The 15,106-nt window shown below is 44.1% G+C and overlaps 1 protein-coding gene across 2 annotated transcripts in view; it reads right to left on the bottom strand.

The window, feature by feature from the left end:
- Positions 1-15,106, bottom strand: part of cntln (centlein, centrosomal protein) — a 106,204-nt gene that overhangs the window by 77,201 nt on the left and 13,897 nt on the right. For both annotated transcript variants that reach the window (XM_066720709.1, XM_066720708.1), the window contains exons 5-9: positions 10,676-10,810; positions 9,865-10,044; positions 7,198-7,331; positions 5,266-5,428; positions 4,954-5,145 (exon numbers count right to left, since the gene is read on the bottom strand). In XM_066720709.1, coding sequence (XP_066576806.1) covers positions 4,954-5,145; positions 5,266-5,428; positions 7,198-7,331; positions 9,865-10,044; positions 10,676-10,810 — 804 coding nt within the window. The remainder of the gene's footprint in view (positions 1-4,953; positions 5,146-5,265; positions 5,429-7,197; positions 7,332-9,864; positions 10,045-10,675; positions 10,811-15,106) is intronic.

Here is a 15,106-nt window from a genome sequence, read left to right as displayed (position 1 = left end):
CTCAGAGTGATTACTGCATCACCTTTCAGGACACAGACCTCCATCTACCTCACGAAAGAAACTTCAAATGCACGTTTATAGGCTTTCTGTATTCGTTCCTTGGTTGAGGTGCATCTCCTTAATCCTGATTTACCTTGGCATCAGAAACATGTAAAAACACCCATATTCATTTCCCTTTGCCGATATTTGAAGAGCTTTGCAGTATTTTGTTCCGTAATCATTGCGATTTCACCGAAGTTCCCTAAATTGCTCTCTGCATGTCCAAACACGCGAGCGTCACATCGCTTTCCGGCACCGTTACAACACGCGCTCCCCGGCTGCCCTGCCTTGGGCACGGAGGAGCACGATAAGATTCATCTTCATGGCTGTGATATCAAACGCTCGGAGAGAGGAGAGGAACAGCTGGAGCTTCGCTTGAACTGCCGCCCAGATCATTAAGGACGTCGACTGGAAGCACAGAAAGGCCCGAGGACTGTCATGTATTTACATCTAGATGCCATCCCTGCGTAGCTTTTAAGAACGCCGATTTAATTGCGTTTCACTTACTGATGCCTCGGTTAATGCCCTCCACTGGTGACGTGTGCCCTCCGTGGGTCCGCGGGACGGTTGGTACCACAGCTGCCAGGCGATGGGTGTGCAGTGTGAGGCCAGAGCTGCGCGTCTCCTGCTTTGCCGTTGAATCGGCGCGTACCGTAGCCAGGCCCTTTGGCGAGTCAGGCAAGGGGCCAGGTTGAGCACAGGCCGCCCCGCACAGGGACCCAACACGGAGCCCCTGACGTGACTCATTAGCTGAGCCCTCGCTCTACACAAACTGCTGCGCTGATTGTTCCTCCAGAAACGCTCAGGTTTGGGAACTCGAGTGCTAATCTGGAAAAGCGGTTTACAACATTACAAACGAACCACACCGCGTGGTTTCATACACGAGTAACAAACGGACTGCAGCGTGCCGTCCTATACAGGCATTTCACTCGACTAAATCAAGCGCGCTGGGTTGTGACTGGATGGTCTCTGAAGTACTAGGGCCTAAAATCCCCTGTGTAATGATCACTTAGGACTGTGAGTTTAAACAATGTGCGTGTTAGTTCTTAATAAAAAGTTATAAAAGCGCAAAGCAATGTTCTTTATCTGTTTATTAAAACTTCTAACATGACAAGCGCACGAGAGGATACATGGGGTGATTCTTTATATCATTTTTAATTGAAAAAAATGGAGAATGAGGATTGAAAATAGGCCTGCAAGCCGGAAGAAATAAAGCATTGCTCGTTAACAAAAGCAGGAATGTTTGTCGATCACTAACACGCGATCCCCTTCACACACGGATGCATAACAATGTGACTAACCTACTCCCAGCATCCTTTGGGCCTATCAGTGGGGGAAACCAGCCTGATCAGTAGTGTTATTATTAATGTATTGATTTATTAAAGAAAGGGTTAAGTCCCTCTGCAGCTCAGAAACAGACGGAATAAATGTTGATGCACAGCAAGGAAACAAAACACAATGCCGCTCCTCTCCCTCCACGGCGCCGTGTTCAAAGCCATCTCTGGCGCTTATTCAAATGAGAGCCGAGTTTCTCGCGCTCCCCAGTGACGCGTACTTTGATCATTTCCAACCGTACTTCCAAACATTTGAAATTAAAATAAATCTCTCTAACAACCTGTGCATTAGAATTTAACAGGTGTTCGGGAAAAAAAAAAAGTTGTAACAGAATCCGAGATTACGCTGGAATACACACCCCTGTCGGTGCAATTATAAATAAGGAACGGAAAGCCCCGGTGACTGCATTACACCTTGGGATGCCTTATCTGTTAACTTTGATGTCGGCAGGTAAAAAAGTTAAGAAACAAAGCAGTTAGGCGCTCGCTACATATGTTCTATAAACACGATTTAATATTAATGAACTGTACCGGTTTGTGCATTAAACATACAATGATTACAGGCCCCCAAAATATGAGATCTGCCTCCTCACGCTGGGAAGGTCGGGCCCGGCCTCCGCGTCCATCACAGAGCCTGGGCAAACAACGGCGTGCCGGCCCGGACTGCAGCTATGGGGGATCTGAATTAATTGTAGGGAACGAGGCATTGTTGAATTTGATTACGGCCTAATTGAGTCATTAACATTTTCACAGGTGATTGAGAGCTGGAGGAGAAGATGGCACTGGGATCTCAGCCGTCACTCTCTGCTAGGATGGTTCCTACCGCGATTTGATTTCATCCGGTGACTTTTAAACTTCACATCATCACGCTGGGTTTGAGTTTCAGTTACATTTTAAATTGGCAGACACCTACATAGAAAGTAACATAGTATATTGAATATTATGAACTAAGTATATAAAACTATATGGCAGATCATAATTTAGAATATTAGATTAAGATTATTATATTATTATATTAGATTTTAATTTTTAAATGAGAGAACGCAGTCAATTTAATTCCGAATATACAAATTAACAATAAGATTGCCACAACAAACCCAATTGTATTTGTAGTGGGGTTCATATATACGCAATACATTATTTAGGGAAGGAGGCATTAAAAGATGAAAATCTGATCGAGATTATTTCCCCCAGAGTGCAAATAATATCTGATTTGCAGAGGTAAATGAAAACATGTCGCTTTTTAGTAATCTAGCCAACGTAAAGTGGTAGTTGTTTAAATGGGTTTCTATAATTCTATTTGTAACACTTGTTAAGAAGCATAATACGGATCAGATAATAAATTGAACGTGTGTCAATTTGGTGTCATAACAATAAGACACATTATCAAAGCACAACACAAAGACACAACTGGGATGGAACGAGGAGAAAACCATCTTGCTTGTCGTTCTGTGTTCGGTCGTTATTGAACCACTCCCAGAAAGAGAAGGGAACCGGCTGTAGCCCATCATTATAAAACATACCCAAAAACATTTGAGAGATTTACTTGGCAGCACTGCTTATGCTAATGCATGCTTGAAAGGACAGAGTATGATTGAGTCTAGATGCTAAAACAAATATATATATTAACAAAGTACTGGACTATTCATAGATGACTGCGAAGAATTCACGAGCTCTTTTACCCTTGTTTTTTAACGGCTTAGGCCATCTACCACACATGCTGAGATAATGCTGAGTTTGATGAAACATTTGTCCTTTCCATTAATTGTACCATTGCTTTTTTACTTTAACCAGATTCTATTTAACCAGCACATGATTTATATTCGCCTTGCCACATTATTTCTCATACCGAAAGCCACCAGAGTGGTCATCCTCACACACGTGACTCATTCTCCACTATCTGTCCTTGTTTGCCTTGCTGTTACTATGAGGGCTGGGCGATATGACTCTGTATTATTTCAAGTTTGGGCGATACGCAATATTTTTCTCGACATTTCTTGTTTTTCTCCAATCAAGCTATGAAATAAGACCAAAGACATTCAAATAACAAGTCTTTCTTTAATCATTAAATATGCAAAACTAAGAAATACCACATGCAGGCTATCATGGTAAATATGATTTTTGTTTTACCGGACCTACATTAAATACCTGAGTAGGTCTATATTAAATAAATAAAAAATAACAATACAAAAATGCCTATTATGCCTGTATAAACTACGCGCAAAATAATAAATACTGGCTGTCAAACTACATTTTGACGAAAAAGCACGGAATACACTCAAGCCTGCAGAATAGACTTCAGCGCATGTGTTGCGTGATTACTATTACTTGTGTTGTTGTTGTAATGGGATATATCTACACATATACACAGTATTACACAGCAACATTGTGTGTTAGTAGGGTTAGCTCGAATAGCGCTGTGGGAAACCCTGTGTGTGTGTGTGTGTGTGTGTGTGTGTGTGTGTATGTATATTTGTATATCCACAATCGCTTATGTTCTTAGTGTGTAATTCAAACATTTAATAACTGTATTATTTCATTCATTCACTTCCATTGCTTTTAAAAAATGTGAATATAGCGAGTGTAACATTCAAGATCATAATTCCACGCTCCCGTCCATCTGTAAAATAAACGTGCAATTTTATAAGCAGTTGCATCTCCTGATTAAAGACCTCAAAACTGCTCATTTATTGACATCAACACAAATGACGAGATTGTAACACACCACCGACATTTGCTTCTTCCTCTTCATTCCTTCTCCCGCCTTAGTTTTATAAATGAGGAAGGCGATTGGCCGAATAAAAAATGGCTGCTAAGTGTCTTCTGCAAGTGATTGGCCACAAAGATTGAGAAGCATTTCCTGCAAAGTGATTGGCTGCATAAAAAAAATGTTACGCCTCCCACATTCCGTGGTTTTCGGGTCTGCAGCTGTACATACGTTTGCATAAAAATGACAAAAACTCGATACTCGCAATAGAAGCATTTTGAATTTCACCCAAAATAATACATTGAGTATATCGCAAAAACTGGATATATCGCCCAGCCCTAGTTACTATGTCCTGGTACTACTCCAGTGCAGGGCCCACAGCCTGCGAGGATCCGTGGTTTCTGAATATATTGTTCACAGCTGAGACCAGGCTGACTGGGACCATATCAATGGCTCCTCTATGGAAGCAGAGTAGGTATATAACGGACCGGGCTGGTGCCGGGAGAGTCAGTTCTACGGAGACTTTCTAAGATATAAGAACATAAGAAAGTGTCCAATCGAGAGGCCATTCGCCCCATCATGCTTGTTTGGTGTCCATTAATAACTAAGTGATCAAGGATCCTATCCAGTCTGTTTTTGAATGTTCCCACATTGTCTCTTCAGCCACATCGCTGGGGAGTTTGTTCAGATTGTGACGCCTCTCTGTGTGAAGAAGTGTCTCCTGTCTCCTGTCATGAAGCCCTTCCTTCAATTCCAACTCAATCTCCCCATCAGACCAAGACAAATTATTAAAGCATCAATAAAAAAAAACACACAACTAACAACGGCAACACAAAAAAACCCAATCGTGATCTACCCAATAAACACACTCACCTCCAGCTGTGTGGCGTTTGCTTGCCGTTGCTGCTGACAGGAGGTGGGGAGAGTCTGCAGCAGCCTGGCCTGGAGTTGGCTGATCTGCTGCTCCTTCTGGTGCAGCTGTGTCGTCAGCGAGACGTGGCTCTGACGCAGCTGGGTCTCACTGGACTTCAGGGCTTCGTAGCACATGCTCAGCTCATTGTACAGCTGCAGGGACAGAGATAAAGCACACTCATCGGACTGGGCCATGGTGACCGGCCTGAGTCCAACCATCCACGTTTGTTTTCTAGCATTTCTGAGCCACACAGAATCCCAAGAGCAGCTTACCTTCTGATAGGAGATGGTCTCGTGGGTGTGGGCGTCCTCCTGGTTGCGCAGGACCTTCTGGGCGTCCAGGTGGAGGGTCTCCAGCTGCTGGATGAGCTCGGCCTGCTGCGCCGCGTGCTCCGTGCTCTGCTGGTATAGGCACCGCATCTCCTGCAGCTCCGTCCTGCACACAGAAGTGACTCGGAACGTCACTCGGGCCGAGAGCAAACCACAGCGCTGACCTACCAGCACATCGTGCATTACAACCCAATCCCAGTTTAATTCCTTGTCAGAGGCCACTTTGTATTCTTGATAAATAAATGAAACAAAGGTGAAAAGGTGCAAGTTTGGAATTTGTGATCGAGGTACGTCAGAGCTCTGATTTGGTCTAGGCATTTTATTTAAAGCACTTTTGTCTGGTGTTTTATTGTCTTCAATGAAATAAGAACTCGTAAAATGAATGTTAAACAACAGCAGGAAGTGCAAAAGCAAGTCACTGCATTCATCTGTGGTCCTGTAACACACCAGTATGGCATCGTGGCATTTTAATCTGTGCCTAGCAATCTCCTTCACATTTGCCATTCCCTGCCTATTATTATTTTGACTTTTTTTCATGATGAAAACACTTGTTTTCACTAGCAAATGTAAAATATTACATAAAAGTGGAAAAACAGTACTGTAACATTTTAACACCGCTATTTCAACAAATGCAGTCACAGAACAAATTACAAAGACCGGCAGCCACGAAAAGACTGATCGAGACTAATTAAGCAGTTCTGTTTAAACTCGTTTCAGATGTAAATACTGGCCCAGGAAGGAAAGTACAGTCTGAGGCTCCTCAGGGACGGCCGAAATGTTGTGAATGTCAGAATATCAATTACAGTCGGGCTTCTAATACTTTGCATAAATGAACAGAGCTTCAGAGAGAGAAAACACAGTGTGAGCGAAACTGATCTAGGAAGGGTGTTTGCTTGGGGGGTTCCCCTATAACTGCATCTGAAGGACCCCCAAACTTCCCCAGACCCCAGTGCGGGAACCACTACTATTCCAGATGTTAAAATACAAGAAAAAAGAGACGATTTATTCAGTGAAACAAAATTGCATTTACAGGTATTTCAATTAGGCTTCCAGACATCCAGCCGGAGAGTATGTGAGTGACATCTTATTCAGACTGCACTGTTAAGCACATATATAAGCAACAGTTAGATTAAAGCTAAGGCTCTCAGTCTCTGTACGTTTTTATTATATTGACTAAAGCCCACGGCTCCGCCAGCTCCGGCGCGGCACCTTCCTGCTCTCCAAAGCACATCGCGTATGCAGGGCTTATCCGATGGCTTTAGCACAGACATTTACATGTCGCCAGAGAAGCTCAAATTGGAGCACATTAAACCTCTCACCTAACCTCCGCACACCTGCGCCGCCCTGCCAGACTTAAAGCGCAATTAGGCAGCGAGTCGATTGGTATCAAAACTTTAAGAGACTAACAGCATCCATGAAGATTATACATCAATTAGTGCGTAACACACTTTGTTTAATATGCGGGCGTTTCGCGTTTGGGGAAGAACGTGGCTGGAAAATGAAGGCGTCTGAAGACCACGGACTGAAGAGTTTGGAGTTGAGTCGAGAGTGTTCAGGATGTGTCTTGATGAAACCTGGTTAACACTTTCACTATCACTGAGCACACTTTACATTTTACATACAAGTTATTTTGCATTCAATTGTCACCGATTGTTCAGTGCACCACAATGATCAACACAGAAATATTAGTGACAAACAAATGGCGGTCAATGCACTTTGATTTGCACATTTTATGCATTATCTTTGCACACTACTGAAGTGGCATAATCCCAGTGTCAACAGTCCTGCAAAGAAAGCTTGGGAAACCATACAAACATTTTAAAAAGCCTGACACAAACGGATGCTGGGTCTGGGTCAATCAGAAAGCCCACTTGCCTTAGTTTGGTCACATCAGCCTCTCTGTGGCCCAGCTCGGCCTCCCTGGACCCCAGCTGAGCGGCCAGGTCGTTGCATTTGTTGTGCATCTCTTCAACCTGCTGCCTGGCGGCCTTAATGTCATCCTCCAACACCTGAGATTGTGCCAAAAGACACACGAGGCATCAATAATGATCATTAACCAAATCAAACAGTCACTCTTTACACACACATCTGCCTTAGTTTTGGAGAAACTCTGAACAGTGGGTGCAGTGGAAAAAACGAGGCCGTGCCAATAACCGCAGCCCTCCCCCAGCGATCGCCATTTTCACGTTGTGTTTGGATGCTTGGGGGTCGTCTCGAAATCACAAGAGTCGCCGTAATTATGAAGTAGAACAATTAAAGCAGAAAGACCCACAGGCTGGCTTCAAACAGCACAGGGCAAAAATAAAAGAAAAACTCTCCACAGGACGACTTTAATTAATAACATCTTGAATCAGCACTGCAATCATAATGTTGGAGCAGTAATTACCCATTTGCAGAGGCTGAAATTTATACGGCGTATGTGATAAAGCTCCATCCGTTAATATCTGATGATCTGGCCCTGAATATACACGCCGCGCACTACACATTAAGTCGAAGTATTAAAATACAGCAGCACACTTGTTTGAGCGGCACAGGTTTCATCACATTAGCTTTATGGCTGTGACAGTGTAAGATGACCCTGCAGAGCATTTTTACAGCTTCTTATGATGTGATCAAATATACGTTTTATACATAACAGGCACTTTTTATCTGCAGTGCAGTTAATCCGGACCCAACTCATCGAAAACCCAAAGCCAACAGTTTACGCCCAGTGGATGTGAAGATGGCCTGGCAATATCCGAAAAGAATGGCTAGTGTGTGTGTGTGTGCGTGTCAAATTAAAGTTTGGACAACTAGATCACTTTTGGACATGCAAGCAAGATGATGCAAAGGACAAACGGGGTCTACAAACACTTTGTATCAATGTTTATTTTGTGTTTTAGAGGGGAAATTAAATTAAATGAGAGAGTCAATCTGTCGGGAACAATCAGGAAGTGCTGGTAGAAAAGGAGTCTCGTGTCATTTGCGTACTTGGGAAGTCAGGAAAGGTGAAACAATTCTGATAAAGAAATACACACGTACACACTGATGCACAGCAGCCACTGTGATATCAAAATAACAAAATTCGTCACAAGAACCAATATAGACACCCATTGTCGTAGCATAAATCTAAAATGTTTATAATGTCCGTGCCACACAAAAATGCAGGGCCCTCTGAATACGGCTACAAAGATGCGCTTCATTTTATTGTGTTTTCAAAATGCTGCTGTTCTCTTGGGTGAGACCAGGCGTTCGAGAGCTTGGGGCTCTTAAAAAACAAAGTCCATTTCCACTGTGTACCGTGTGGCTCAGATTATTCGTTTTTCAGGTTCACATGAAGCAACGTTTTGTTTCGATCTGCATGACTTGTACATGTGCTTATAAGTAAAACACAGCTCTGACTCCGAAGTCTGAAAAGTAACTCACAACTCTGGCTGGCTGGTGGACAACCCCCCACCCCCTGCCAGCGCAACCTTTACCATCGTATCTGCAGGGTTCAGCCGTAGTGGTGCCTTTAAAAAAGAGTGGGAGTCAGCAGCACAACCGGCCACATGTCGGCTGATGATTCGGGGGTTCTTTCCAGGCAGAAGGAGGTTGTGGCCACAGCGGGGCGACTGACACGGCCAGCGAGAGGCGCTGGCCAACAGACATGACACCGCAAACAGTGTCCTTCAAGCCGTGACAACTCAACGGTCTGCTCATGAAAAAACACGAGATCGCGGAGCACAACGGACGGGCTGTCGTCCTCGTCTTGCTGTTGGAACCTTCGGCCGTCCTCTGGCATTGACTCATTGATTGATTGATTGAAAATCGATTGCAGAAATCTGAAAATGCACTCTCTGTAATGCAAGAGAAATATATAATATTCTAGAAGTCCCGAAACACGCAAGAGTTTGACTAATGTAACTGATACTATATACTTCACATTCTCCAAAACTCATAAAAAAGGAAATCTATACCCAGAGGCATCAGAGCTTTGGAACAATAATGAATGAGATGGTCGGAGATGTCGTAGAATAACTCTGTGCTTTTTCCTCACATGCTACTCCTCTCCTACTCCGCTGAGGGAAGCTCAAGTGCAGAGTTACCCACCGTTACTTTCACAAACCTCAGGGCAGTAACTTAGTTGTTGCCAGGAGCTGCAATGTGGGCTGAAGAAAGGTTATTTTGTTTTACTTGGGAAAGTTAAGTCACCAGAGAGCTGCAGATCAAAGCCAGAACAACAATCGAGAGCGGGGCAAAGACGCATAACAGAGGCTCTGTTAATCGGGTGAGGAATTAAATAAATATTACAGAAGTCCAGATCCTTAAAGAAGATGTGAGACCAGGTGTGAGACAGTGAACAGTCATTATTTCTCCCACCTTCTGAACAGGGTATCAATTTTTAAAAACCGGCATTTCTCGGAATGAATTACTTTACATTCATGTTTGCGGAGAGATGTCCGAGGCGCGTGGAAGAAAGCCGAGAAGAAGGGAACCCTTCCTCTCGTCTTCGCAGGCAGTCCCTCCGTTCGCGTTCGCCCCCCACACTCCTCCTCCTCCTCCCCCTCTCCTCGGTGTTACCTTGACTTTGGAGTCGATGCCAGACTTCTCCTGCCTCCACTGGGCCGCCTGCTTCTGCAGTTTCTCCAGGTCACTTAGCAGGTCAGAGCAGCGTGCGTCTAATCCTTCCTTCCCCTCCTCCAGATCCCTCACAACACGCCGCTGCTCCTGTTCTTTCTTCTTCGTCCGCTCCTTAAAATCCTGCAGGAGAGTCACAAGGGCCAAACAAACAAAAAAAGAAAGAGGGGGGGGGGGGAGAAGAGAGCCGGTAAGGCGAGAATGAATATGTATACGTCGAGCTGTGCGGCTTTACCTACACAGCGTCTTCTCGCATATCTGATGGGCAAGGTCACCTGCGCGCTTTCGAGGGCCTCCCCTCGCGCAGGTAGCCGGGCCGCGCTTCTGCTTTAATGACAGCCCTAATGAGAACGCATTTGCTACAAGCCCGCTAATTGATCGAGCAGCCTTTGATGCCGTCCCCAGCCATCCCTGAGACCCGCAAAGACACGGCCTCCCCGTCCGCGCCTTTATCAATTAATCATGCCAGTCCCATCAGAATCTGATTAGGAGAAGCCACATCATCACAGGGGCACTTTCTTCGCTCCATTTCCATCATTAACTATTTATCTGGAAGTTATCAGGCTCGGGTTCTCTGGCTTTTAAGCGGCTTTTCTCCGGGTGCGGCGCGCGCCGGAGAAACCGCAAGGTTTTCTAAAGTGATTCCGAGGCCTTAGGCAATCTTCCTCGGGGACTTGTCATTTTCCGTGTCACAAAGGCGGACGGGGCTTGAAGGCGCGCATCAAAGCCGTGCCACTGGGAAGACGTTACAAACCTTAAGTTCTTGACTCTTATCCTCGACTTTCTGGCGCAGAGCAGTCAGCTCTTTTTTCATTAAGCCCTTCTCCTCATCCACGGATATCTTCCTCTGGAGCAGGTTGTTGATTTCCTGCTGCTGGCCTGTCACTCGCTGTTTGAGGACAGCACCCCCGCCCCCAAAAGCCAGAGAGAGAGAGAGAGAGAGAGAGAGAGAGACAAGCGACAGCCATTAGAGAAATGCAATCCGAGGTCAGGCACACTAAATGGAGCTTATAATATTTCTCAACATGATTAAATATTAAATAAAGGGTCCCTTTTAAGTGAAATTGCCCTTGGTAATGTGTGCGAGTTCTAATGCAGCGGAGATGACATGCGACGACATGCGCTTCTGAGGACACTCTCGGCGCGGTGTTTAACAGGGGGGTGAGCGACTCGGCTCCTCAGCGCTAATCCCCCGAGGGCCGGTTTCCTTTCACTGGGGAAATCCAGCCCCTCGGTCCTGTCACTCCGGCTGCATCACCTTAATGCTCCGTCTCATGTCCTGACAAAAGGAGTTTATCTAAATCTACTCACAGAGAGTCTTTTGTATCTCGAGACAGGCTTGAGCCACACTACGCCTCTCAACCGGTTTCCTAAAACACACCAGTTCTGAGGGAGTGCATCTCAGGCATTTGTTTATTTATTTGTGTCGTCCTCTCTGGATTGGAGGAAGTGTTCTCCGCTCTCTGTAGTCGGCGCTGGGCAGGGATGTGAACCCATTTGCGATACTCTGTATGCAATTGATTACTGACGAGTGCGGAGAAGCAGCTACGGGACTCCTCCTGAGGATTCACCTACATTTTCAAAGTAATGATGCGGTTTACAGAAGTTGATTTAATTTCTCGGTGTTCTCACAGATCTGATTATGCCGAAATGTTCTCTATTATTAAAATCTTTAGGGGCTGGGAAAAAAACAATGCCCGGTCGTTATTTAATAGGTAATTTTTACACTAATGTTAAAGGATATGCATCGTCTCATTCTTTCTGAGGGTCAGTGTTGTGGGTTTAAACAACCACCTGGTTAGTTTCCATTCTTTAAAGATAACGATCTTATTTCAGCCCCATCGTGCCGACTGATTACTGACACCAGCCTTCAGCATAAATGTCTACAGCAGGCCCTGCATGAGGCATCAGGCCAAGCATACAGATGAGTGTGCTCCATTTTGTGCTTGGTTTTGTGTTGCAATATTATCATTCCCTCAAAATGATCCAGTTAAAGCACATACACAGCATTAGAAACCACATACTGCTTCAAGGCCTGCGGTCCTACAGTTCAGTCCCTGCTGCATCGTGCAAAACTCACCCTTCATTTGAATGTTATCGATCACAACGGTAAGTCAGACATTTCTCAACATTAGGCTAAAAATAGTTAATCATAATCCACTCTTTGGTGCGTCCACTAGGAGCCTGGCTTTGCATAAGAAAGCTTCCCTCTGGCACCAAAGCAGCGGATTTGTTGTTTTTTTCCCCTGGCCCCTGAGAGGGCTTTCTGTGGTTCAAGACGTGCAGCTCCGTCACATTGCAATCAGACCACAGAGTAGCTATCGTCAGCTTCCACCCAGGAGTGAAGAGGGATATTGCAACAGATAATCGGCCTAGAAGGCAAGCCTTTCAGGGCTCAACCTACACTTTATGGGTGAGATGGAACCACAGATGTAAAACTGTCACAGAAAAGGCTTTATAGGTTTCTGACGGCACTACTTGGGTTTGATTAGTTATCCTTGCAAATCCTCATCACAAATCTGCCAGTCCAATCTGCATCCTCCAAGACCCCCGCCCAACAAGCTCATTCTCAAACCCCGTCCCTCCGGCTGCAGCGTCTGGATAGTCGTCGATCTGAGACCTGGACTCATGGGATGTCTTTACGCTTGCCTCCCACGATGACACACCTCAACATGTTCACGCTGCTCCGTTAAAAGTTAAAGTCTGTGTCGCCCCACTTGTGCATTGTTTTGCATGTATTTGAATATTTAAATGGAAGAAATATTAAAATTGCAGACTTGATTATTCCATATACGTGTTGCTCGGTTAACATCCCCATATACATTTCAAAGCTAGATCGGGGCGAAATCCCTAATCCCAACTGAATTAAAATGTCTGTCTGGGTCCAACAGCCGATACTAGAACGACTGGTTAATGAGGCCGGCTTCAAAAAGAGAAAAGTAAAGGGAGCATTTCTTTCTTTGTTTTGTTTTGTTTTCCATTTTGTTTCCTGGTGTTGTGTTTTTACGTGCGTTCTGTGTGTTGTTCCGTCTGGTAGACAATAAAGCTGCGTCCCTCCCCAATAGTGGGTATCAGAAGCATCCTCTGAATGGTCTTTGGCATTGATGTAAACCACTGCTGGCGATTGATATTTTAAAAATAACATTGAGCTCTGGGATGTAATTAATTGCCATGTTGGGGAAACACTTAAAATCTTCCAGATAGCGGATTTATGCCTCTCTCCGTTCAAAATGCAGAAGGGGCTTTAATAGAGATTTATACTGCAAGTGAAAAAAAAAATTGAAATGCTGATAATGAGGTAGGCAAGAACAATTTTAACCCCAGAAGAGTTAAATTGGTGAAAAAAAGGTTTAAAGAAGTTAAGAGGTCTAGGACAGAAAGATTAGCATTAAAAATTCCCTGTACACTTCAAATATGAAAGCTAATTATGTTATAAAAAATGGAAAGAGAAAGAGAGTGGGGGGAAGAGAAAGAATTTCTTGTCAAAAGTTAGTGGAAGAGGCAACAGGAGCATATAATTTCTAAAAATGCAGCGGACCATCACATCACAGATAATACTGTAATGGGACAACAGTTTCATCTCTATTTGTGTTTCCTTCGCTGGGATCCTGATGGCTGATGTCAGGAGTCCAAGAGACGCGGAGAAGGAGGCTTAATATTAATAGGATTCTCAAACATGGCCCGTTATTTTACATGTCAGGTCCCATTACTCTCGGCAGCGCCACGAGGCACTGCGCTGATTTTGGACACATAAATAGGCACTTAAAACCGGATAATGCACTCGGCTAATTCACCCCAAAATTACTGGTAATACAGAGGGATGACTACTAACGACTTAAACTTCCGGCCTAAGGCGATATTTTGTCTTTGTACTTAATTTTCATTGTGAATTTGGGGGGGGGGTTGCAGAAACGATCTGATCGGCCCCGTTTAAACGCAGCGTTATCCCACGTAGCAAGACAAACTCACACTGCAATTACCTCAGAGGACATTGCTGAACATCTTTTTTTCTTTCCTCTCAAGATGTGCTGCTTTAAAGTTCCCATAAGCTCTAAAAAAGCTGATGCTACAAACCTTAGTGTGTCGCCAGTGCCAAACTGGTTTCACTAACACAATAAAAGTCCTTCCTGAGCTACATATGGACTATGAAATTTCCTTTTAATATACCCAATATGGAAGATTCATATATATTTGTTATCTATTTGTAATACACTACACATATTTATACATATATTACCCATATACGAGTGTTTCATATGGGCAGGTAATGAAGCTGACTGCTTACTCCAAGGCTGGTATTACTGCTAGGCCAGAGACCCCACAATGTGATGTTCAAGCGTGTCATTCCTAGTAATCAGCTGTGATTAATGGGGGATCCTGTATGTAACGTGTTTCCCTCTGTGTTATAAAAAGACCGTTCTGTACACCATTGAAATCCTTGAAATCCTTTTTCTTTCTTTAATGTGTATCAACTAGTTTCTCTACTTTTTTGTTAGATACATTATTTGTACCACACTTTGGGATTGTTTTGTTATTTAAAGGCGCTATAAACAATTAAAAATTAAATATGACATGTATATTTTCAACGATGCCCTTAAACAACCACATGATTATTTAGTCAACAGAATGATGCCTGATTTAAACTTTCTATAGGTTGTAACTTATCGCAATTAAACAATAGGTGAGGTACATTTCAATTAGAAAACGACTAAATATATACAACACCACAACAAACAACAACGAGTTCACAATCAAACGCGTTCTCAATCTGCGTTAAGGGATGCAGGCCACTTTAATATGCGCTTTGGTTCGTTTATCCGTTCACACAGATCTCCGAGCATTTTCCAAAAACAATAACGTCCCCCGGACCCCTTCCTCATGCCTCATCTTTTCCCACGCTCGTGTGTTCGAGGCAGCCCGGGCCCTGCGTTTCTCTAACCCTGCGCTCGGAGCAGGTGAGGGGAAAGAGGTCACCTGTATCCAGACATGCGGCAGCAGATGGGATTATTGCTTTCCGTTTTGTATCTCGGTAATGTGGTTAGATTTATTGTAGTTAAGACTCTGGTCACGTCAATACAGATATTATTCCAAACAAAAATGTGCCAGTAACGAGTGAGATAATCGCAGGCAGCAAATTAGGCGAACGGGACTAGTGAGGTGTGTAGTTCATGTTGCCGAGTCAAAT

Source organism: Amia ocellicauda, chromosome 13 (assembly GCF_036373705.1).
Source record: "Amia ocellicauda isolate fAmiCal2 chromosome 13, fAmiCal2.hap1, whole genome shotgun sequence".
In the NCBI taxonomy this organism is placed as follows: Eukaryota; Metazoa; Chordata; class Actinopteri; order Amiiformes; family Amiidae; genus Amia; species Amia ocellicauda.
This window is presented reverse-complemented; position numbering and strand designations above follow the sequence as displayed.